Genomic DNA, 24,273 nt, shown 5'->3' with positions numbered 1-24,273 from the left:
TACTACTACTACGACGACGACGACGACTACTACTACTACTGCTTCTACTTCTACTACTTTTACCATTTTTTTTGAATTATACAAAATCCTAAAATTATCATATGATTGTGAATTTTTGCATGTTCAGCCCCCCCAAAAATTTTTTTTGGCTCCGCCAGCACCTTGAAACTTGTTCCACGGCTCCTGACTACTACTGCTATTATACTACTACTACTGCTGCTGATGCTGCCGCTACTACGTCTACTACTACTACTAGTAATATTACTTCTACGATTGTACTACTACTGCACTACTTCTGCTGTTACTTCCTGCTATACTAATAAAAAAAAGTAATATCATTTGATCAATTTGCGAATGGAACAAAATGTAAAAGGTCTTTTTCCTTTTTTCCCCCACCAAATCATATCTCACTACAGCGATATTGCTGAAATAGATCCTGCACTGGAAGGAGGAGCAGAAGCTGCCGATAGGCCTGAACAGGTATGTTTCTGTTTCTGGTAACTCGGCAGAACAGCGTTTTGCTGGAAAAAAATTCCAAACTGGCATATAACCAATCACCTATATGAAACAATTTACGTCTAGTTTAATCAGTCATAGCGGCTTATGTTATACATGACAGATATCACGGCCGAGATTTGAAATTTGAAATTATAAGAGCAATATATTATATCTATATATATATATATATATATATATATATATATTGTGTGACAGAAATGAATGAAGAGAACAAAGGTAGGCGTAACTTATATCAAGGTACCCCAGAGCAAGGCTACCCTTTTGGAAAAATTGGTGATGCCGAAAAATGTCTCTGCCGGGAATCGATCCCGGGCCCCAGCTTTGAACGCCGGTGCCTTAACCACTAGACCACAGAGACGGGTTAATGGCTAGGGCGAACCCAATCCACTTCCTTGATATCCAAGGAAGTCTAGGTGTTTTCTTGTAATTATTTTTGTTGTTATTTCTTTGCTTTGGAAGTAAAGTATCTATGAGCCTAATAAGTAAGGTAATAAAATTATCATATGAAGAGTTAACATCAGTAGAATCAAGAACACAAGACCAGTCCACATTTTCTAAACTATCATTCAGTCTAGATAAATTCCGTGCGTTAACTATACGTTGAAGAGGGCGGGTGCCGTGAATATTGTTGGGTTGCGATAATTTGTAGGAAGTCACTATCAGGTAATGATCAGTTATATCTGAAAGAATAATGTATGAATCAGGATGAGGAACAACATTGGAAAAATTATTATCAATTAAAGTACTAGATAAATTTGCAACACGAGTGGGTTTGGTAACGAGTGGCAAGAAAGAGGCAGACAAAAATGTTTCTATAAACTCATGGGCAATATTATTAGAGGCACATTTAAGAATATTTATATTAAAATCTCCCATAATAAAACAATCTTTATTTCTAAACATGTTGTTCCGAAGTATGTCAGAAAAACGAGCAATGAAATCGTTACCATTAGAGCTGGGAGGGCGGTAAACAACACCTACAATAAGTATGCCGCCTGGAACTTCAATTTCTTCAATGACGGTTTTTAGTAACAAGGTTAGTGGAAGGTTGGAGTCATGTGAAAGCCAAGTCTCTGTTACACCTATAACAGATTATGGTTTAGGAGAGGGATTATTTAAAAGCAACTGTAATTCATCAAAGTGTCTGTTCAGGCTTCTTATATTAAGATGAAGGAGAGAAAGTGTGTCACAGTTAAAGTGGTAATGTTGTCAAATTGAGAAACTGTAATGTATTTACTAAAATGATATTCTGCTGGATCGTGTTGACCGAGATTAAGCAGCAACTCTTCAGCCGATGAATTTATTTGATCCGCTATAGAATCATCATAAGTACCTGAAAAATTTGATGGAGTTGTGTTGCTTGGACTAAGAGAGGACCTGAACAAATTAAATAAATCATCGTCTGTTATAGAGTTAAAAGCAATATGATCATTCGGCATAGCCATGGCGAAACGGTGAAGAATTACTGAAGCCAACGGTGTGGTTAGAAGACTGGTAGAAAGGAAAAGAAATCATGGGATGAAGAGTGAAAGAAGGACAGATTTGAGCAGCAGGACAAACAGAAACACAATGCTCACAAAAAACTAAGATATTAATTAAGAACATGGATAGCTTACTTAAGCAATATATATCAAAGGAAACAAGAAGATAATTAGAAAAACTTAACTAAAACATATGGTTACAAAAAACGATAACAACAAAAACTTTAAGTATCCGTCTCTCCTGATGGTTTTTCTTGTATACATCAATGAAAAAAAATGAGGATATGGAATGAATATGAAATAAATGTGTCCAAAACAAAATAAACAATTCGAAATAACGACCAATCAAAGAATGAGGGCTAGAGAATGTAAATAATCGAGAACCTCGAGAATATAGAATCGTATCACTTAGGGGGAAAAATCTTACATAAAGTGAAGGGGAACAATAACATTACAAATGTAGAAAAAGAGAGAGAAAAAAAGAGAAAATTGTTCATACAAGGGAAAACAAATCCGAAAATCACCTGCACGTAATTGACATAGAACCCAACTTCTTTTTGTTGGTTTGTAATATAATGATTTTCGACGAAGTTAAAAAAAAAAGAAGACCCCAAATAACAATCTGCAGTCTATAAAGTAAGATATTCTAAGCCACTAACAAACATAAACACACTCTAAATTCCCTAGAGTGCACTTTAGAATTCTTTAATAAAAATTCTAATTTAATCCTGGCTTCCTCCCTAAAAACAGGCACCTAGATTGATTGTAATCTAGGAAACTTAATGACCTATTAAAATAATGTATTACGAAGACCAACGTAGGTGGGCAATACATCGACTATCACTTTTTTTTAAACAGAGTATTCAAAGAAGTATTGAACAAAGGAACTTTTCAACTCAATTGGGAATAAATAATACTTGTGTATTACAGTGTACACAAGAAACACTAAAATATGGAAACTTGAGATGTCTGCACATTGAATTCAGGTCGTGCTATAATTCTAAAATATCTGCAAGAAAATAATTATCATTGAAACATGCTGAGTAAAGCTTAGAACAACAAGGTGCAAACAATTCCATCTTGCGATCTTATCAAGACTAGACATATAGGATGGACACCCATAAGTATATATTCAAATAATTCCTTTTTTGGGGGCGAACCCATTCCCATTCCCATTGGGCGAACCCAATCCGATTGACCGTCAGATAGACAGATTTTCGACACTATACCAATTCTAATTTCCTTTGTCGGGTGAAGGTAGGTTTAGAACAATGACAAACCGCCATGCCTCAGCTGGATCAAAGCTATTGCTTCGATACAGTTCATGTATGGGAGAAGAAATACAAATGTGTAAAGTTGTCGGGTGAAGGTGTAAACCCACCTTCACCCGACAAAGGAAATTAAAATTGGTAGTGTCGAAAATCTGTCTATCTGACGGTCAATCGGATTGGGTTCGCCCTAGCCATTAACCCGTGTCTGTGGTCTAGTGGTTAAGGCACCGGCGTTCAAAGCTGGGGGCCCGGGTTCGATTCCCGGCAGAGACATTTTTTTCGGCATCACCAATTTTTCCAAAGGGTAGATAGCTCTGGGGAACCTTGATTTAAGCTACGCCTACCATTGTTCTCTTCATCCATTTCTTTACAATATTTAAATAAAAAAGAGGTGCCAAAAAGCTGTTGTACATGTATAACTTTACACACACACACACACACACATATATATATATATATATGTATATATGTATATATATATATATATAAACCCCTCAAAAAAAGTTCCGCAACTCAAGTTTGAGTGCTAATAAATTTCTTAGTGTGCCATCATCATATGTAAAAGTGGTATCATTGGAAAGTACGATTATTCCTCTTTACGATCATGTGTCATTTGTAATGCTAGTGTTATCATGAAATACACAGACATGATAAATATGCAGCAATGTAAAATTGAAATGTTGCAAAATTCGTTGCCATGTCATGTTTGAGTTCTGCAACTCAAACTGCAAGTTTGAGTGCTAATAAATTTCTTAATGTGCCATCATGTGTGAAAGTGATATCTATAGAAAGCATGATTATTCTTCTTTACAATCATGTGTCATTTGTAATGCTAGTGTTATCATGAAATACACAGACATGATAATACCCAGCAATGTTAGACATGAAATGTTGCAAAATGCGTCGTTTGCAATAGTGAATTTCCAATTGTTTCGAGGATGGACCGAGTGCATTCGCTGTCACCTGCATGGTGGAAATTCTATAGAAATTGAGACTCTTGTTGGAAATCAATGCATTTTGCAACATTTCACTTCTGACTTTTCTCGATGTTCAGGGTGATTGCATATTCCATGATTACATAAACACAGCAAATGGCATGTCATTGTAAGGAAGAATAATTCAGCTTTCCAATGATACCAGTTTCATCTTTTATACTTCATTAACCAAAAAGATATCATCCCCAAAAACTGAGTTGCAAAACTTTTTTTGAGGGGTTTATATATATATATTATATATATATATATATATATATATATATAAAGAAATGGATGAAGAGAACAATTGTAGGCGTAGCTTGATCAAGGTTCCTCAGAGCTATCTACCCTTTTGGAAAAATTGGTGATGCCGAAAAAATGTCTCTGCTGGGAATCGAACCCGGGCCCCCAGCTTTGAACGCCGGTGCCTTAACCACTAGACCACAGAGACGGGTTAATGGCTAGGGCGAACCCAATCCAACCCCCCAAAAAAAGAGTTGCCAAAAGCTGTTGTACATGTATAACTTTACACACACACACACACACACATATATATATATATATATATATATATAAATAAATGTAGATATATATACATGGATATCTATATGTATATACATATATACACACACACACACACACACACACACACACACATATATATATATATATATATATATATATACATATATATATATATATATATTGATCTGCAATTATTTTTAAACAAGTGCTCACCAATAATGCATTAGTCTGCTATGCAGACTCTGAATGGCTCATGAGGTGGGATCTGCTACTGGTTTGCGTAGCAAACCAGCCTGAAAGGGCGAGATTAGAATTATTTATTTAAACCCGACTTTCAGCATGTTTTTTCCTAATCAATGTATCATTTTCGGTCAAGTTTCCACTGCTTTTATCATTTTATTTTTCTCTTATGCGGAGAAGTTTCTTTGCGATCTGTTCTTTCTCTCTTAGTTTCTGAGGAGTCCAGTCAAAGTGATTCGCCTCTGAGCTACTTTGACTCGGAATACAGTAATTTCGATCTCAGCTGACGCCACATTGTCAGTTGGAGTCATAGTTTGTTCAATGTGTATCGGAGTCGCTCGGACTCGAAAAGGGTTAAACTCCCAGATGGCGCCATTTTCAAGTCAAATTTTACTTTGGAAAATATAAAATTGCTGCATTCTCTGTTTTAAATCTAATGTTTCTAAAAACTTTTATTCAACAGCATTCGTTTTATATTATTATTTTATATGATTCTTTTTGTAGCCCCAAGCTAAAGTCAGAGCTACAAGCGTGATGTACACGACTATGGGACTCAGTATGATTATTGAACCTGTGCTGTTTCGTCACATGATGATCATGACTGAGACTTTGAAAGTAGCAGCCATATTTTTCTTCGCTTTGATATACGTCTCTGCCTTATTGATTCTGATAATCATGATACTCAAGGTATTCTCATTGGATGTTAATTGTTGGCTTGAGTTGAGATAATACAACATGTACTCTCTAAGTTCTAAGGATTTAAAAGAAATCCAGATCTGTGAATAGTGACCAGCGAGATGTTACATTAACTTTAAATCTTGCGGATTACTATTAACCTAAAAACGTAGGACTTAAATCTTTTGAAATTTGATAAAAGGAACGCTTCTGGCAGTCACGCCTGTATCACGCGTTTTAATATAGCAGCAGTGCTGACTTTGAAAATAACTATTGAATAATTATTCACAAAATATGATAATATATGTTCATTGACCCTGCATGACCTTTGATCTTGATCATTAGACCTAAGACTCGTGCAAGATGATCATTGATACTTGACTACCCTTTAGTCCACATTTTGTCAAATATAGATTCATAAACTTTCAAAGTAATTATGGCAATTCAACAAATTCCCCCGACATGGCCAAAGCCCATTGAACTTAAATGAATATTTGACCTAGGTCATGTGACCTGAAACTCACGCAGGATGTTTACTGATTCTTGGTCATATGTCCAAGTTCCATGAACTAGATACGGATACTTTCAAACTTATGGCATTTCAAAAACTTGACCTTGGTTAAGATTTCGATATTGATCCTCACCAACGTGGTCCAAGTTCATTGACCCTAAATGACCTCTGATATTGGTCATGTGACCTGAAAAGTCAGGCAGGATGTGTAGTCATACTTAATTACCCTTATGTCAAAGTTTCATGAGCTAGGTCCATATACTTTCTAAGTAATGATGACATTTAAAAAAACGTAACATTAGGTTAAGGTTATAGACTTCAACATGTTCAATGTTCTCCAACGCTGCCCCCGTCCCATCGCCTTCGTCGGAAAGCGGCGCCTATAATCTCGCTCTGCAATGCAGCCCATGTAAGTGAGAAAAGTGGGAAAAAAATCGACTGTTCACTATTCACAGCCGATCTGAATCTATTTTTTTATCATTGAAATTTAGAGTGTAGATGGAGAATCTCATTACATACGCATAATTTGTATATTATAAATCTACATCGTCAGAATAATGGGAGTGATAATAATGTCTAAATAATGGGGCGTGGCAAGAATTTTTTTCAAATCAAGGGTAAGGCAAATGATAAAAAAAATAAAGGGTGAATCCTTTGATTAGATTAAATTAAACATGTAGTTATGTTGCTTTGGCTACACAACTTTATTGCAATACCCCCTTACTGTTAACATGGAGAATTTAAGCAAGTTTCTGGCGATACCGGTACTCCGGGTGAAAATCCATCAGAAGCTGATAACAAATAAAATTATTGAATTTCAGAGTTTAGCAAAATATTTTGTGAAAACAATGTCGTCATGAATCTTCGTTAGGTGGATTGATGGTGCCATGTCTCTACTTTTCCTTTTAATATGTTATTACAATAAATCATAAATATTCTATACTCTCATACATGTGTAAATGATAATTATGCAACGGGCCCCTTATGCGTAAAATATGAATGGCGCATGGTCGAGAAAAAGTTACTAGAAAATTTCTACCGATTCGACAAATCGTTGAAAAACAAGCATTTCGCTTTTCCGACCAAGCAATAGACATTGGGCTATAACCATGGTAATGATGAATGTTTTTCAGACCGGGGAAGGAAATTCTATTATTGCTTCGGGATGGAGTCGACGGCTATGGGAATTTAATGTTACATTGGTAATAATTTTGATGTTTTTTCACCTCAAACGTCTCTCAGCGGTTTCATTCGTTGCTACATTTCACAGCTAAGAGAGGCGGAATATCTTTAAAGGGGGCACGGCGAAGCAGAAAAGGGGTACATCACCTTTTTTTCATGTGTAGAGGAGATAGCCATTTTTGGTTCAGAAGGTTGTTTGTCTTTTAGTGGGTCACCCCCCCCCCCCTTTATCGAACAATCTGCTATTCCTACCAGGTTTAATCATTAATCATGTTAAGCTGTTTTTTTTACAAGTTGACAGAAAAAAACAAAAAATATCACACTCACCGCAAATTCACCATAGCCCATTGTGTACCACTTTGATGGAATGCTTAGGGTTTTTTTTAGTGATTCGTTCACTAGCTAGAAATCATAAGCATGTTTCACGCCCATTTTCTTGACCATGTGCCAATCATTTTTTACGCACAATGTCTCAAGTTTTTGACATATCTTATGAAAGATGAAAAATTGATTTTTAAGATATAAACTTTTTTCCCTGAATAGATAGTAAAAGCCAGAGAACACTCACATAAAATCCTAATTTCCTCGGCGTGCAAATGGAAATTTGTTAGCACCACTTTGTATTGTTCTAACTCAGTCATGCGTTCATTATGGACATTGAAATGGGCTTCAAAATAATGAAAGATGGGAAGTATCTTTCCATTGACGTACATCTCATGAAGCAAATCTATGATTATGATGTCAAAATATACACCGAAATGCGGTTTCCTTTCTTTCTGGGACGCACTGTATTTCGAACAATAAAATATGGATTTTCATTTTTTTTTCATTTTCATAATTCTCTTTCTTATATTGTACAGACGTATATTCGGTGTATTAGATGTTGTCAGCAGTGTTGTCAGTTTCTTCAGCGTTGTCGTACACATGACGAAACACAGGCGGGTGAGATCGCGGAAACAACTTGTTGCAAAAATTGGTGGGAGAAGGAATTCTGTTGCGAGTTTTTCACAGTTCAGACCTTTTTGGTGTTCTGTCTTTTTATTTTTCACCTCATATTCATGGTCCTTGCATCCGTGGTAGTGTACCCTCACGAAGTGGACCAGAATAACGGTACAGTAACCATGGCAACAAGCACCATCGGGGATTATCTTGTAAATCAAACTTCGGGATAAAAGCCAAGTTCGAGTTTTGGAATAGAAATCTAATTTCGACAGGAAATGGTTAGTAGAATAGGCCTAAACATTAAAGGGAAAGTTCACCCTCACTCATTTCAGCAGATGTGTAGTAATTAACTTATTGGATTATTGAATTGAATTTATTACCAAATATTACTGTCAGGTACAATTACAAGGAATAGTACATCACATATAAACAAAACATTTGGTAATTGGAGCTAACATAATAGCAAGATGCTAATCGAGGTTAACCCCAAATAATGTCATTATCATAGTTTAAACAATAAATTTAACTAAATCTCAAATTGTACAACTAATTCAATACTAATTCTACTTATTACTGTTGCAGAAAGTTTCGATCATTTTCAGTGAACATGTTTACACTATTTACAAGAAAAAAAACATCTGAATTATTCAAAAATTCTTTACATAGAATTATTTGTTTTCAGGCAGTATTTTAACATATCAAATTAATTATAATCTTCCAGTGTTGTAGTGCCTTGATGCTCGGCCTTGGCCTTAAGGCGCCTTAAGGCCTATTTTTTCAAAGCCTTGGCCTTGAACATTCAAGCCTTGGCCTTGAGAGGGCCTTGGCCTTGGCCTTGAGGATTTTGAGCCTTGAAATTTCAAGGCATTTTCAAGGCTTTTTCAAGGCATTTTGTATTTTGTACTGTCATTTGTTTTATATAAGTAATTATAAATGTTTCAATTGTTCTGTATACTGGTATATCTAATGACACTAAATACTACCAGTCAGCAGCAGTAGCAGCAGCAGCAGCAGCAGCAGCAGTAAGTGTACTTTGCAGTGCCATCAACTGCAATTATCACCACAAAGAGAAGTGATGAAAATTAATATTATTTATTGGTAATATGTTGTAATCATGACTAATAAGGATAATGACAATATCAATAATAATGATAATAATTATTATTAGGATTATAGTCAGTGGCGTAACTACGGGGGCACGTGCCCCCCCCCCCAATCGGCTGACTAAAAAAAGGGGGAAAGGAGAAAAAGAGGGAGAAAGGAAGAGAAACCTAGTGGGAAAGGGACATTATTGTTCATTATAATTATGTTATGTTACATTAAATAAGAAACATATTTTTCATAACTTTATGAAACATAATTTGCTCAGGGAATATGTCTTCATTGTTTCTGGTGCTCGCATTGTCTGTTTACCGAGATATATAATCCTGTTATACTAAAACCTCCCGTTTTCAAGTCAATATACACCAAACTACCAAATATATTTCCTCGCACTTTGAGTTATTGTTTTACATGTACAATAGTATGCTTCTTTTTCATGAATACTTTAAGTGATTGTCCCATTTTAAGGTCTTAATATAAAACATTTCCTGTCGGTGCTTACGTTCGCAGTAGTGGATTGGTGAAATATGTCTGCTCTCCATCAATTCCTAGAATGAGTCCGTAAAATGTCCCTTTTTCTGTTTTCTGATCTGATTCATCTGAATATCAAAAATTTTCAGCTCGCGCTTCGCGCTCGCATCATTTGGTTAGTGAACTACGTAAGGTCTTCGTGAATTCCTACAAACAAGCCTTAAAATGATGCCCCTCTTCAGGTCTGAATTTCCTAAATTTTCAGCTCGCGCTTTGCGCTCGCAAGATTTGATTAGTGACATGGGTATGTTAATCATGATTACAAGTGCTTTATGTGCATGTTTATATGTAATTCTAACAAAATCAGCAAGCGCTTATTGGCACTCCCATTAGATGACTATGGTGATATGTGTATAATCTTAATAGATTCCTAAAATATAGTCCTTAAAATCTTCCTGTTTGGGGTCAATATTTACAAAAATTCCAGCTCGCGCTTCGCGCTCGCATTATTTAGCGAGACAGGTACGTATCATGATTACAAAAGATTGATTGTAATGTCCCTTTTTAGGGCTGAATATCAAAAATTTTAAGCTCACGATTCGCGCTCGCATTATTTGACTAGTGAGATACATATCCGTTTATTGGCACTGTCCTTAAAATATCTCTATTAGGTCAGTATACCTGGCAACTGGGCGCGCTTCGCGCGCTCACTAGGTGACTCCAAATTTTTGCTGGTGCCCCCCCCCCCCTCCATGCCGTGACCCACGGTACGCCACTGATTATAGTGATTTTATGACAGAAATAATTCTGACAGATCTGACTGCAATTTTGACAACAATTTTCATACTTTAAAAATAGCTCACTCTAAAGAATGATAACAAGGTTGATTTCTATTCCATTAGGGTTTTTCTTGTATTATTTTCTTTGACAAACAAGAATGTTTTAAGTCTTAATGATATTCTGAAAAGATTCAGTATACTTGAACACAAACTTCAATTTTGTCATTTCCAAATGGGCTATGGCATCAATGGCATGATGAGCCAAAAATTTTGAGGGGCCAAGCATGGCATACAGAGCAAAATTTTAGGTTCCAAAATCAACAAATTTTGGATTGTGCTCGCATAAAAACGCATTCCATTTACACAAAAAATGCTTAGAATGTCCAGTTTTCAGGTCGGAATATCACAAATTTTTGAGCTCGCGCTTTGCGCTCGCATTATTTGATTGGTGACTTATGTATCCTAATATCCTATTTATGAGTCACTAAATGCAGTCCAGAACAGCTTCCTTTTCTGGTCAGTAAAAATTTCAGCTCGTGTTTTGCGCTCGCGTTAATTTGTTTAGTAAGATGCACACCTTTTTCTTGATTACAAAAACAGCTCGGAATATTTAAATTTCATTTCTTATTACATCTATCTCGCAAGGATGCCCTTTTAACAGTGATTAGCACCATAATTGACAAAAAATCGAGTTTTACAACTTCAAAATTGATTTTTTTTTCAAAACCGCTTGGTCGCTATGCTTTCTATAGCGGAAAATTAAAGCCTAAATCAAAATATCTGTCTTATCAATTAGAAATCACTTAAAAAGGGCTTTGCTGAACTTAATTTCCACAAAACACACAACTTCTTAACACAGTCGAAAATCTCATTTTGAAAATATCTGTTTGCACCAAAATTCTCATTTTGACATATACTGTAAGTGCATTTTTGGCTTTGACCCCCCCCCAAAAAAAACAAAACATTATGCCTCCCTGTCCCAGGGAGAGGAAAAAAGACATATGTTGAGAATGGGCATGCCAAGATCAGATCACCTTGGTAATAATAATTATTGCAATGTGAATAGCCTAGAAAAATAATTAAATGTACAAAGGTAACTATATATTTATTTCAATTTTATGTCTACATCTACATGATCTATCATGAAATTATTTTCGTTTTAAATGTACTAGGGTCAAAAATTTTGCTCGCTCAATTCGCTCGCTCACGCCTTTTATACATTTGGTCATGTGTGTCATGTCCGCTGCCTAGGCATTGTTGTCTTATTGTTCCATATATTGAACAATTGAAATGCCTTGGCCTTGGCCTTGAGGTTTTCAGGCCTTGGCCTTGGCCTTGGGTTTCCATGCCTTGGCCTCAGCCTTGGGTATTGAAGCCTTGGCCTTGGGTATTAAAGCCTTGGCCTTGGCCTTGGAGGTTTGAGCCTTGACTACAACACTGTAATCTTCCAGTAGCATCAATTTTAACGATTTGCTAAATGTCTTACGACTGGGGGTGTTTCTAATATTACTTGGCAGGAGATTCCATAAAGTAGGACCAGAAAATGAAATTGATTGTTTTCCCAAATTGGTATTATTTTTCTCAAGATTAACATTTCGCTTTTCTCTATTTCTTGTATTGTAAGGATGATCTATAAATGAAAAATAATCAATAAAACTATGTGGCAACCGATTATTAATTAAATCGTGCATAAATACTCCTATCAAATATTGGTAGTGTTTGAAAATATCGAGAATATTTAGATCATAAAATAAAGGAGCAGAGTGGTAAGTATGATGGTTGAACGTCATTATTCTAGCCATTCGTTTTTGTAGTAATAATATAGGGTTCAGGGTTGTTTTGCACGGGTCCCACCCCATACTTTCAGACCATACGTTATATGTGGTAAAATAAATGAGTTGTATAACATAACTAAGATTCTCTTTGTAACATAATTCCTCAATCTATAAATTATTCCAATTTTTTGCTTAGCACATTGCAGACAATGTCAACCTGTTTCTTCCATGTAAGGTTTTTGTCGATACATATACCAAGAAATAATGTTGATTCAACACACTCTAATAAAGTTCCTTTCAGTGACAATTGTCCTGATATCAAAATATTTTTCGTCTATTTCTAAACAACATATATTTAGTTTTCGTAACATTGATTGTCAATTTGTTGGCATTGCACCATGCTATTATATTGTTTAAATTTTTTTTTTGGTCAAATGTTCCTGCCCGTGATCCCCCTACCTTTTGGGAGAGATTTCCGCCCCTGAATAATCTTAAAACTGCTACCTGTGTACAATGTTATCCTTCTTGCTGAATGCTATTCTTACCTTCAAACTACTGCATGGAATTCCCTGGTTAGCGGTTATTGTGTCGCACAATGGACCGTGACCATTGTTACTGTATGCGTGAGCTACCCATTTTGGGAACTTTGGTTTGTGTCAATAGCGAGAATTCATTAAAATATTTCGAACGTTGATCTGGCGGATCTTTCGGGTGGATGCAACCCTCGACCAACAACTAGTTTTTTACTTGTGGAAAATAATATAAACAGCCATTTTGTATATAAAAAAATCTCTGTTTCTATGTATTACGTTTGTTGTTTTTCTTTTGTTTTTATTGTAGGTTTCCATATTAAGGCCAGGCTGACACTTGCACGACTTTTGGCCACGATTTTGTGGTGGCAAGTCGTGCCATTTTGGGGCACGAACTGGGAGGATCCCGCACTGTTTACGACATCTTCACGCATAGTTCACGACAAGTTCACGACGAGTTCACGAATAGTTCACGAATGTCCACATTGACACGAACTGGCGCGACGAGTTCACGCATAATTTGTGCATAGTTTACGCACTTCCCGCATTGGCACGACGAGTTTGTGCAATTCGGACGGTGTCGTGCTGAACTATTCGTGAACACGACGTGAGCTGTTCGTGAACTATTCGTGACAGTCGTGGCATGGCGCGCACTGCCACGCATCCTCCCGCATCGTCCCGACGACTTCACGAACAGTTTGCGCATAGTTCACGACCCGGTCGCTAAATTTTGTCGTGACCAAAATTTTGAACATTTGAAAGTTCTCGTCCGACATGGCACGCAGTCACGACGTGTTTACGCACACTTCTCGCCAGTTCACGACTACTTTGCGCACTGGCACGAGTTGAGTCGTGCCAATGCGTGACAAAAAATCGTGCAAGTGTCAGGCTGGCATAATCCCACTAGTATTTGAAAAGAGGTTGAATCATTTATTCGTACGAAGTTATATGACCAAAATGTATTCCTATGCTATTGCTATTCAGTGTAAAGTATCTTTTTCCTGTCGTAAATCAATACAGTTAAGTATTTTGCTCGTAAGATTTTTCAAACCATTTATATTTTTCATGTTTTTAGCGTTAGTTTTACGATGTATCTTGTGATTTCAGTGCTCTAGCAGTCATTTACGTAATCTATAGCTTATTGTACATGTATGTCTGCTTAATAAGTATATTTTATCATGTTACCAAGGTTTAGATTAGCGAACGCAGAGGGCATCAAAACTTTGCAATTTGTTTGCAAAGATATGTTTTTGTTTATGGTCACTCCCGTAAGAACTCGGCGGAACAGCCTTTTGCTGGTAAACGCCAAGTTGGTAGTCAATTACCTAGGAAACATTTTACGTGTCATAGTGGCCGACCTTATGGACGACATATGTTACTCTCGGTTCTTTTTTCAAAGTGGAGACAATGGAGTTGGGATTCAAACTGACAACCTTGAGACAATGAGTCCAATGCTCTAATCGCTAGACCACACAGATACACTTTGTAATTCCGAAACACGTTATTGTCTTTACCTTGATGTTCGTTAATCCGAAAGCGAAAAAGGGGTTGCTTAATCCATACAAGCGCAGGGCTGTCGGACTAATGCTTGTCGGGGAAAATGACAAACTGTTGGGTCACGCATGGTTGTTTTAACTGATTCATGTAACTTGTTCTCACTTGCTCTTTGATTTTAAGTATCTTTGTCGGTAAAGTAATGTCAAATGGCATACTATTATCATTAAATTACGATTTTTTTAACAATGCGATCGTGGAGAGCTCTCTGTAGGCTACCGACAATGATAAGACAATCCCGATTTAAGGTCTTAATTTAAAAAAAATAAGCTTACGCTTCGCGCTAGCATCATACATTTAGCGCTCGCATTAAGATACACATGTTATTAAACTGAATATGCATATCTGAGTTTGTTCTTGATATAAAAAAAATTGTGAAAATGAAGTATTCAAGTCAAAACATAAAAAGTTCCCAGTTCGGGCTTCTGTACTGACAATGATAAGAATGTCTCGGTTTAAAGGCTAAATAACAAAAAACAAATTCAGCTCGCGCTTCGCGCTCCCATCATATATTTGGTGAAAATGTTGTCTAAATGTTTTTCAGAATATCAAAAATTTATGAGCTTTATGGTCATTGTTTAGGTTAGCGGTGATAGGGTTACTCAGGAGTGTAGTTTTATTGTCTAATTGGTTTAACCTTGTTCACATTGGAACAACTTGTTATCTAGTTGTGGTACTTTGAATCTTACTAGGGTCTGTTCATATCAGAGACTTAATATGATTGAACCTGCTTTAAATCAAGTCTGGTTTTAATATTTTACTTGCATTTCAAGTTAGCTTTTTGTTATTCGTAATTCTAATGAAACTCTTTTAGACAATACACACTATGAAATAAAGGTTCAAACTTGAACCCCGAAAGGTTGATGCAAAATCAGCACCCTATGGGTTAAAAATATTGAACCCTGATTTGGGGTTCAAAAATTGAACCCTGTGGTTGGGGTTCATTTTTGCACCCTGCAGGTTCAAAACTGCACCCTAAATTTTAAATTGAACCCCTAGGGGTGCAGTTTTGAAACCGCAGGGTGCAAAAATAACCCCAACCGCAGGATTCAATTTTTGAACCCCAAATCAGGGGTTCAATTTTTTAACCCATAGGGTGCTGATTTTCGATCAACCTTTCGGGGTTCAATTTTGAACCTTTATTTCTTAGTGTGTAAATAATAATAATAATAATAAATTCAGCTCGCGCTTCGCGCTCGCATCATATATTTGGTGAAAATGTTGCCTAAATGTTCTTCAGAATATCAAAGATTTATGAGCTTTATGGTCATTGTTTAGGCTAGCGGTGATAGGTTTACTCAGGAGTGTATTTTTATTGTCTAATTTGTTTAACCTTGTTCACATTGAAACAACTTGTTATCTAGTTGTGCGGTACTTTGAATCTTACTAGGGTCTGTTCATATTCGAGACTTAATATAATTCAATCTGATTTAAGTCAAGTCTGGTTTTAATATTTTACTTGCATTTCAAGTTAGTTTTTTGCTATTCGTAATTCGAATGAAATTCTTTTAGACAAGATCATCACGTTTTATTGATCATTCCATATATTTCATTTAATCATTCATGTTGATATATAATTTCTTGGATGTTTATTCTTGGATCTCTTTCCTTCTTCTTATTTTCTCTCTATTCTATTATACGTTTATATAACGCCGTATATTGTAGTGTTCTTATATTTTAGTTGAGTAAAACGTGTCATGTTGTGATAGAACAGTCGAGCTACCAGTTTACTACTTTTATTACTGATTGTTTGTATTGAAACTCTTGATGTATATGGCACTTTTTGATTCTTTATTTTCTACTGTATTCCAGGGATTTTGCTGTTTTTCTCAGTAAATTATGACATTAAAAGAATCATACCGAAATTCTCAGTCGTTATTCATCTCAATTTTGTGTGTCACATTCAATATATGCCATTAACGAAAGAGCGATATCTGCCAAAGAATACTATATCAGTTTCAGTTTGATGTTTTTTTTCATTTCAACTCAAGTCAGTTTAACAGTAAAAGAAATAATTACAAAGTTATAAATGAATATACAAGTATAGATATAGTATGGCAATATGACATGGATAAATAAATATTTACAATAGACACTAGACAATATAATCATATTAATAATGATATTTACATTGAACTAGATAATCATGAAAATGATAAAGCATTTTGCACATAACTTCTTTTATTAATCTATACTATATAAATATATAAATATTTAAATAAATGTTGAGAAATTGAGAGATCCACTAAAAAGCAGGGATTGTTGAGTGTGGATTCCTCAAATAATAAGTTAAAAGACAGATTTGTAGGTATAATGGCGCTGTCACACCTTGGCGTTTTAGACAGCGTATGCCCGACGTATCAAGATTTCTCTAAAACGTCGCCAGACGCTGAACTTTGATTTTTTTTTTTCAACTCTGGGCGTATACTTAGCGTATTCATAACGAGTTGGACGTATACATAACGTATTAGTAACTTATATCGAACGCTTCGTTAACTTATAAGTAATGTATTCCAACGAATGCTTAGCGTATTGCTGGCGTACACAACTTATGCCCTACGATAGCCTAACTTACGCATAGTGGTCCAGGATAGAAGAGGCATAACCTTGTTTTTTATATATACAATATTTGTTATGGTTTCTTGTCAGTTCGAGGGTGCTGATTACGAATCTGAATGATACCACTCGTATAACCTTGAGCATTTTCCGCAAATTGGCAAAATCCAATATGGCCGCCAAAATATGCAACTTACCCATGAAACTCATAAAATTCTCCGCACATTGGTTGTGAAATGCATGAAATTGTATGGCAGGAGTGAAATACAATCTAAAAAAAATAATTTTTGACCAAAAATTTATTTTCCTGATATTCAAAATGGCCGCCATAGGCCATTGTATGCACTATCATGTACAATACGAATAGGTAAAACTAATTTTCACAAAAATGAGCACTAAACTGCAAAAATCGCGATATATGAACGAAGTAACATATGCAAATCATCATTGCTAATGAGATATATTATTTATTATGTCAAATATGGGAACATTGCTGTATTTTGATATAAAAAATAGCCGCCACCTGCCCAAACAGTATTGAGTACAATGGCAATGGGGGCCAAAAAAATCACAAGAGTGATCACTGAAATGCTTATTATGAAGATTAAACAGGTAGAATACTGACTATAAACATAATTATTAACGAAATATATTATTAATATACCATGTATGTGGTGAATGTTGTATTTTGATATTCAAAATGGCTGCCAAAGGCCCAAAAAGTATTATGCACAATGAGAAATGGGAGAAAAGGAATCACAAGAGTGAGCGCTAAAATGCATATATATGTGATAAATTAATTGAGTACTGTCTAAAAACGCATTTTCTAACGAAATATATCATTCAGGTTTCAAGTTTGTGTTAAATACTGTATTTCGACCTTCAAAATGGCCGCCATCGACATGAACAGTATTATGTATAATGCAAAGTGGGAAACCAATATTCACAGGAGTGAGCACCATAAATGCACGTAATAGTGATCTATGAGTAAAATATTGTCTGAAAGCATAATTTCTATTAAGATGTATCATTTATTCTGCCATTTAGGTGATAAATAAGGTTATTTTAAAGTCAAAATGGCCGCTACATTCCCTTACAGTATTATGCACAATATAATGGGAACAAATCATTTCAACAGAATTTGGCTTTGCTTGGTAAAATGGTGATGTATTAGTGGAATGTTGTCTGAAAACATGATTTAGAACAAAATATATCATATCTTATGTAATTTAGGTGATAAATACTGTATTTCAACATTCAAAATGGCTGCTTATGCTCTTTTTGTGAACATTATTTGTCTCCATCCAAATTGTATATTATACGATAAGTGCCTATGGTGGCCATTTTCGATTTAAAAATGCAGCATTTATCACCTTAATTATACAACATTATGATATATCTCGTTAGAATCCATGGTTTTAGACAATAATTTACCCTTACATCACAATTCATAATTATATGCAATATTTCGAGTCAAGAAAAGCCAAATTCTGTCAAAATCATATGTCCCATGTTACAATGTACACAATACTTTTAGGATCTATGGCAGCCATTTTGGATTTCAAAGTACAGCATTTATTACCTCCACCATGCCCACGACCAATATGTGATGTATTTAGTTAGAAATAATGTTTAAGACAATATCTTTACTCGTACATCACAGTTATCATGGTTATATGCGTTTTATGATTCTCACTCTTATGGAAATTAGATTCCCTGTTTGCATGCTACATAATTTAGTTAGGGCTTGTAGAGGTTATTTTGAATGTCAAAATACGGTATTTATCACCTATATGGAAGAAGAAAGGCTATGATTAAAAAAAATTCAAATAACATTTTACTCATACAACAGGATTATATGGATGTCATAGTCAAGCAAATCCAAATTCTTACAAAATTATACATGTATGTCCCGATTCACATTGTAGATAATACTGTTAGGGCCTATAGGGGCCATTTTGAATTTCATAACACAGTATTTATCTCATGCATGACAAAATAAATGATACGTATTGCTATAAAACATGTTGTCAGACAATATTTTACTTATAGATCACAATTACATGCATCTTATGTTTCTTACTCGTGTGAAAATAAGTTTCGCAATTCGCATTGTACATGATGAATATAGGGGCTATGGCGGCCATTTTTAATTTCAAAATACAGCATTCATCACATAAATGGCATATTTACAATTATGCTTTTAGTCAGTATTCCACTCGTTTATCTTAATAATATGCATTTTAATGCTCAATCTTGTCATTTTTTTGGCCCCTGCCATTGCCATTGTACATATTACTCTTTGGGCCAGTGGCGGCTATGTTTGACATCAAAATGTAGCAATGTTCCCATATTTGACATAATAAATATATCTCATTAGTAATGATGATTTGCATATATTACTTCGTTCATATATCGCGATTTTTGCAGTTTAGTGCTCATTTTTGTGAAAAAAAATTGCACATACATACTGTCCGATGAAAGCCATGTATTTACACTTAGCCAGTATCCAACATCTTTTAATGCTGGATGGGTGTTACAAACATGATAATTTTTGTTTTGACTGTATCAACTGCATCGGCAATGTGTTACCTTTCAACACAATTTCCGATCATGTCATGAGCAATCTTTTCCTAGATAATAATGACAGTTCCTCAGTTCACAATCCAATCCAATCCAAAAGTCATTTGATATAGCGCCTTTTCCTTTAGGTTACAAAGCGCTGCACACACACTACTCCATATTTGCTTTGGCCACTAAAACAACTGTTCTACACCTCGGAATGATCAGTTTAGTCCTTGCAATTAATTGTGGAAAGCCGTAATTTATTTCAGTCTCTCATTGAGAATAGTTCTGGAAATTCCGAACACACTTACTATTCTGTATATGAATTTAATAAAAAAAATATGATGCAGATTCTTTATCGAGTAGTTTCTCAATCGTTCATTTCAACTGTAGAAGCATTCAAATTTTTTTTGATCATTTTGACATGTTTCTTGATAATATAAATCATAAATTCAAAATCATTGGCCTCACTGAAACATGGCTTACCAATTCTTCAGCAACTAATCTTTACAACATTCCTGATTATGAATTCATAAACAATCCACGTGATTATGGACGAGGTGGCGGAACTGCATTATATATTCATAAGTTTCTACGTTTTAAAATGCGAAATGATCTGACATGTGTTAAAAAACCATAGAAACTTTATTTTTTAGAAATACTATGCAAACATAAACACAAGATCATTGGTTTAACATACCGCCCTCCAGGACAATCAATAGAGGAAATTCAAGTTGAATTATCTAATATTTTGAACAAATCGAATGTTAGCTCTAACTCTTGTTTTATAATGGGAGATTTTAATTTTAATTTAATTATTAATAACTCCAACAGTATTGAAGATTTTATGAATCTGATGCTTACTTTTTCTTTGCGTGCAACCATTTTCAAACCCACCAGAATCACTAATTCTTCAGCCACCCTACTTGATAATATTTTCACAAATTCTACTGATTTCATTAATTCTGGAATTTTAGTGGCAGATGTAAGTGATCATTTCTTTTGTTACCTTCAATCTCCTATTATAATGACAAACCTGCTGATACTCATTACACTAAGAGAAGCTTTGATGACTCATCGTTACAGAACTTCTTTATCAAGTTGTCTAACTCTCAATTTGATGTTAGTTCAAGTAACAATGTTGAAACAAAGTACAATTATTTTTAGGTATATTTTTACGTCATTACAATGAATGCTTACCCATAAGAAGATATTCCATAAAGAAAAGGAATAAAAAACCATGGATGACTAGGGAACTTAGAAAAGTATGTATTAAAAAGAATAATCTATACAAGAAATATATCAGAAATCCAACAAATTTAAATGAAATCAAATATGAAAAATATAGAAATTTGGTGACTTATCAGCTGCGTAAAGTCAAATCTAATTATTACACACAAGAATTCAAACAGGTCAAAGATAACATCCATTCTACATGGAAATTAATAAATAATATGAGTAAGAAACTTAATTCTAAACCTATTGACTCAATTATTACTCCTGATGGTCAAACATTGTCCGACAATTCACTTATTGCGAATGCATTTAATAATCATTTCGTAACTATTGGTGAAAAATTGATAAATCAACATACTGCTATTAACTCGTCATCTGTACCTTCATTTCAGGATTACATTCCACAACGTAACCTGAAATCTATGTTTTTTAAACCAATAACATGCAAAGAAATTTATGAGATTGTGAAAGATATGCCAAACGACTCTAGTCCTGGTATGGATTCAATAGTTGTTAGAGTATTGAAAACAACAATCTCATTGATATGCATTCCATTATGTAATATTTTAATTTAAGCATATCAACAGGTACTGTTCCCAAATATTTGAAGATTGCTAAGGTCACTCCTATACACAAAAGTGGAAGTCGAGAAAATATGAACAATTATCGTCCAATATCTGTACTAAATATATTTGCTAAAATACTTGAGAGATGTGTGTATAACAGGATTATTAGTTTTATTGATGAAAATGATATAATATTTAACAACCAGTATGGATTCAGGAAGGGGCACTCCACATCTTCAGCTGTCTTGGAGCTTACACATAAGATACTCAACTCTATTAATAACAAAGAACATACTCTAGCAATATTTATTGATCTCTCTAAAGCCTTTGATGTTATTGACCACTCTGTTAAAAATATAGATTACCATGGAACGAGGGGCTTGCCACTCAAATGGATCACATATTATTTAACCGATCGAGAACAAATTACTATATTTAACAAATGTGAGTCAAGCTCCAGGACAGTGAGATATGGAGTGCCCTAGGGTTCAGTCCTCGCACCACTCCTTTTTCTGTTATTTATAAATGATTTACCCCAATGTTCAAATATGCTAAACTTTGTGTTATTTGCTGATGACACGTGTGTCCCTATGTCTGGTAGTAATATTGATATTCTGTTCAGAGATATGAATTTACAGCTTAAAAAGATCAATGAGTGGATGTCAGTCAATAATCTAATTGTGAATACTTCAAAAACCAATTATATGTTGTTTAGCACATGCAGCCATAAGATAGACAACTTAAAATTATACTATAATAGCTTTGAAATTACTCAACTTCACAATGTAAAAATTTTAGGTATTTATTTGGATGACAATTTATCTTGGAACTTTCATATTAAACAGGTCTGTAATAAGATTGCTAAAAAGATTGGGGTAATAGCTAAACTTAATTTTTTGCCAAGTTCAGTTCTAAAAATGTTATATCATGCTTTAATCACATCTACCATTAACTATGGAGTGATTGCATGGGGATTTACAACTAAAAGAAATATACAGAAAATAACTTCTAATAACTCATTCCAATTACCTCTCTGAAAGTGCACCTCTTTTCCAACGAAACAATATCTTACCGATTCAGAATATCATATCATTACAGACCTGTTTATTCATGTACCAATGCCACAACCATATGTTACCTATATATATGTTAGTCTCCTCCAGCTTATTTTAAAATGAATAATTTATATCACTAATATCAAACTAGAAATTGTAACAGTTATCACCCTCCTTTGCCACGCAGAGCTTTAACTAGACGATCTGTTGTTTTTTTTTTATTTTGGACCACTCTTTTGGAACTCATTACCGAATTCTGTTAAATCATCAAAATCTTTAAATCAATTTAATCTTGCATGTCTTCAAAACAAAACACTTTTAAACACTGCTTTCCATTTATTGTAATGATTTGTTTCCCCCCCTTTCTTCTCTTAGACTTATTTGTAATTATGTTATGATTATTGTTTGTTTACTTTACATGTATTAATATGATTTATTCTATATTTAGGGGCCAATTTATACAAGCAGTTATGCTTTCATTGACCCCTCCACGTGTAATATATCTTGTAATGTCAATGATTTGTATATACGTATTTTTTTAAATTGCGGAAATAAATTTGAATTGAATTGAAAATTAGTTTTACCTATTCGTATCGTACATGATAGTGTATACAATGGCCTATGGCGGCCATTTTGAATATCAGGAAAATAAATTTTTGGTCAAAAATTATTTTTTAAGATTGTATTTCACTCCTGCCATACAATTTCATGCATTTCACAGCCAATGTGCGGAGAATTTTATGAGTTTCATGGGTAATTTGCATATTTTGGCGGCCATATTGGATTTTGCCAATTTGCGGAAAATACTCAAGGTTATACGAGTGGCATCATTCAGATTCGTAATCAGCACCCTCGAATTGACAAGAAACAATAAAAAAATATTGATTATATAAGAAAAACAAGGTTTGGTCAATTTTCTATGGGGCCTATCCTGGACTATTAGAGACTTCTTACAAAGTAAGTATTAAGCGCTATATAAGGAAGTATAATTATAATTATTATTGGACATTATTTGTAAGGGACTCCCTATCTATTGATAGAATTGGGGAAAAAACTTTGGAGATTTTGTTAAGATTTCAATCAATAAAGATACAAATTTTATCGTTGGGTCCTCTTTCTAAAGAAAAAAGTGAAGTAATTCCCTTTAGTAAACTAGTTGAAGCTATCAAATAACTGGGAATAACTTTTTAACTAGATGCAGAAATTCAGGAAAATGATAATTACAAACAGACTTTAAGTAAAATAGAAATTATTGATGTGGTGGAAGCAAAGAGATCTTACCCTTATTGGTAAATGTAACTTCTGAAAACATTTGCACTTTCTAAAATAAATTCTGTGTCTTCACCTTTACCAGTACCAATATGGGTGCTTGAGGAGATCGAGAAGTGAGTGGTCGATTTCTTTAGGAATGGTAAAGATAAGGTCAAAAGAAACGTGATATCTCTAAATTTTGAAAGGAGAGGACTCCGAATGATTGATTTTAATTTCTCTGAAAGGCTTTTGACAGATTTCAGAATAAAATGGAAATGGTTTTTTTTTTAATATAATGAACCCGTGATGTAGGAGGTCTTTTGTTATTAATCACTAATACTTCACTGATATACGGATATGTTAGAAATTTCGGCCGCTACCAAAGAAGTACTTATTAAACAAGAAACTTAAAAAAATTGATATTTTTAACAACAAATTTCCTCGACAGAACGGGCAAATTCTATTTGATGAAAAGTTATTTCTTAAAGATATATATAAATTTAATCATTATGTT

The 24,273-nt window shown here is 34.5% G+C and overlaps 1 protein-coding gene across 1 annotated transcript in view; it reads left to right on the top strand.

Annotated features, from left to right (window-relative positions):
- LOC121422582 overlaps positions 1-24,273 on the top strand; it is a 54,098-nt gene that overhangs the window by 9,126 nt on the left and 20,699 nt on the right. Inside the window, exons 2-3 of the mRNA XM_041617732.1 lie at positions 417-480; positions 5,515-5,697. Coding sequence (XP_041473666.1) covers positions 417-480; positions 5,515-5,697 — 247 coding nt within the window. The remainder of the gene's footprint in view (positions 1-416; positions 481-5,514; positions 5,698-24,273) is intronic.

Source organism: Lytechinus variegatus, chromosome 10, assembly GCF_018143015.1.
Source record: "Lytechinus variegatus isolate NC3 chromosome 10, Lvar_3.0, whole genome shotgun sequence".
Classification (NCBI taxonomy): domain Eukaryota; kingdom Metazoa; phylum Echinodermata; class Echinoidea; order Temnopleuroida; family Toxopneustidae; genus Lytechinus; species Lytechinus variegatus.
The sequence above is the reverse complement of the archived record's forward strand: the minus strand, read 5'-3'. Positions and strand labels throughout refer to the sequence as shown.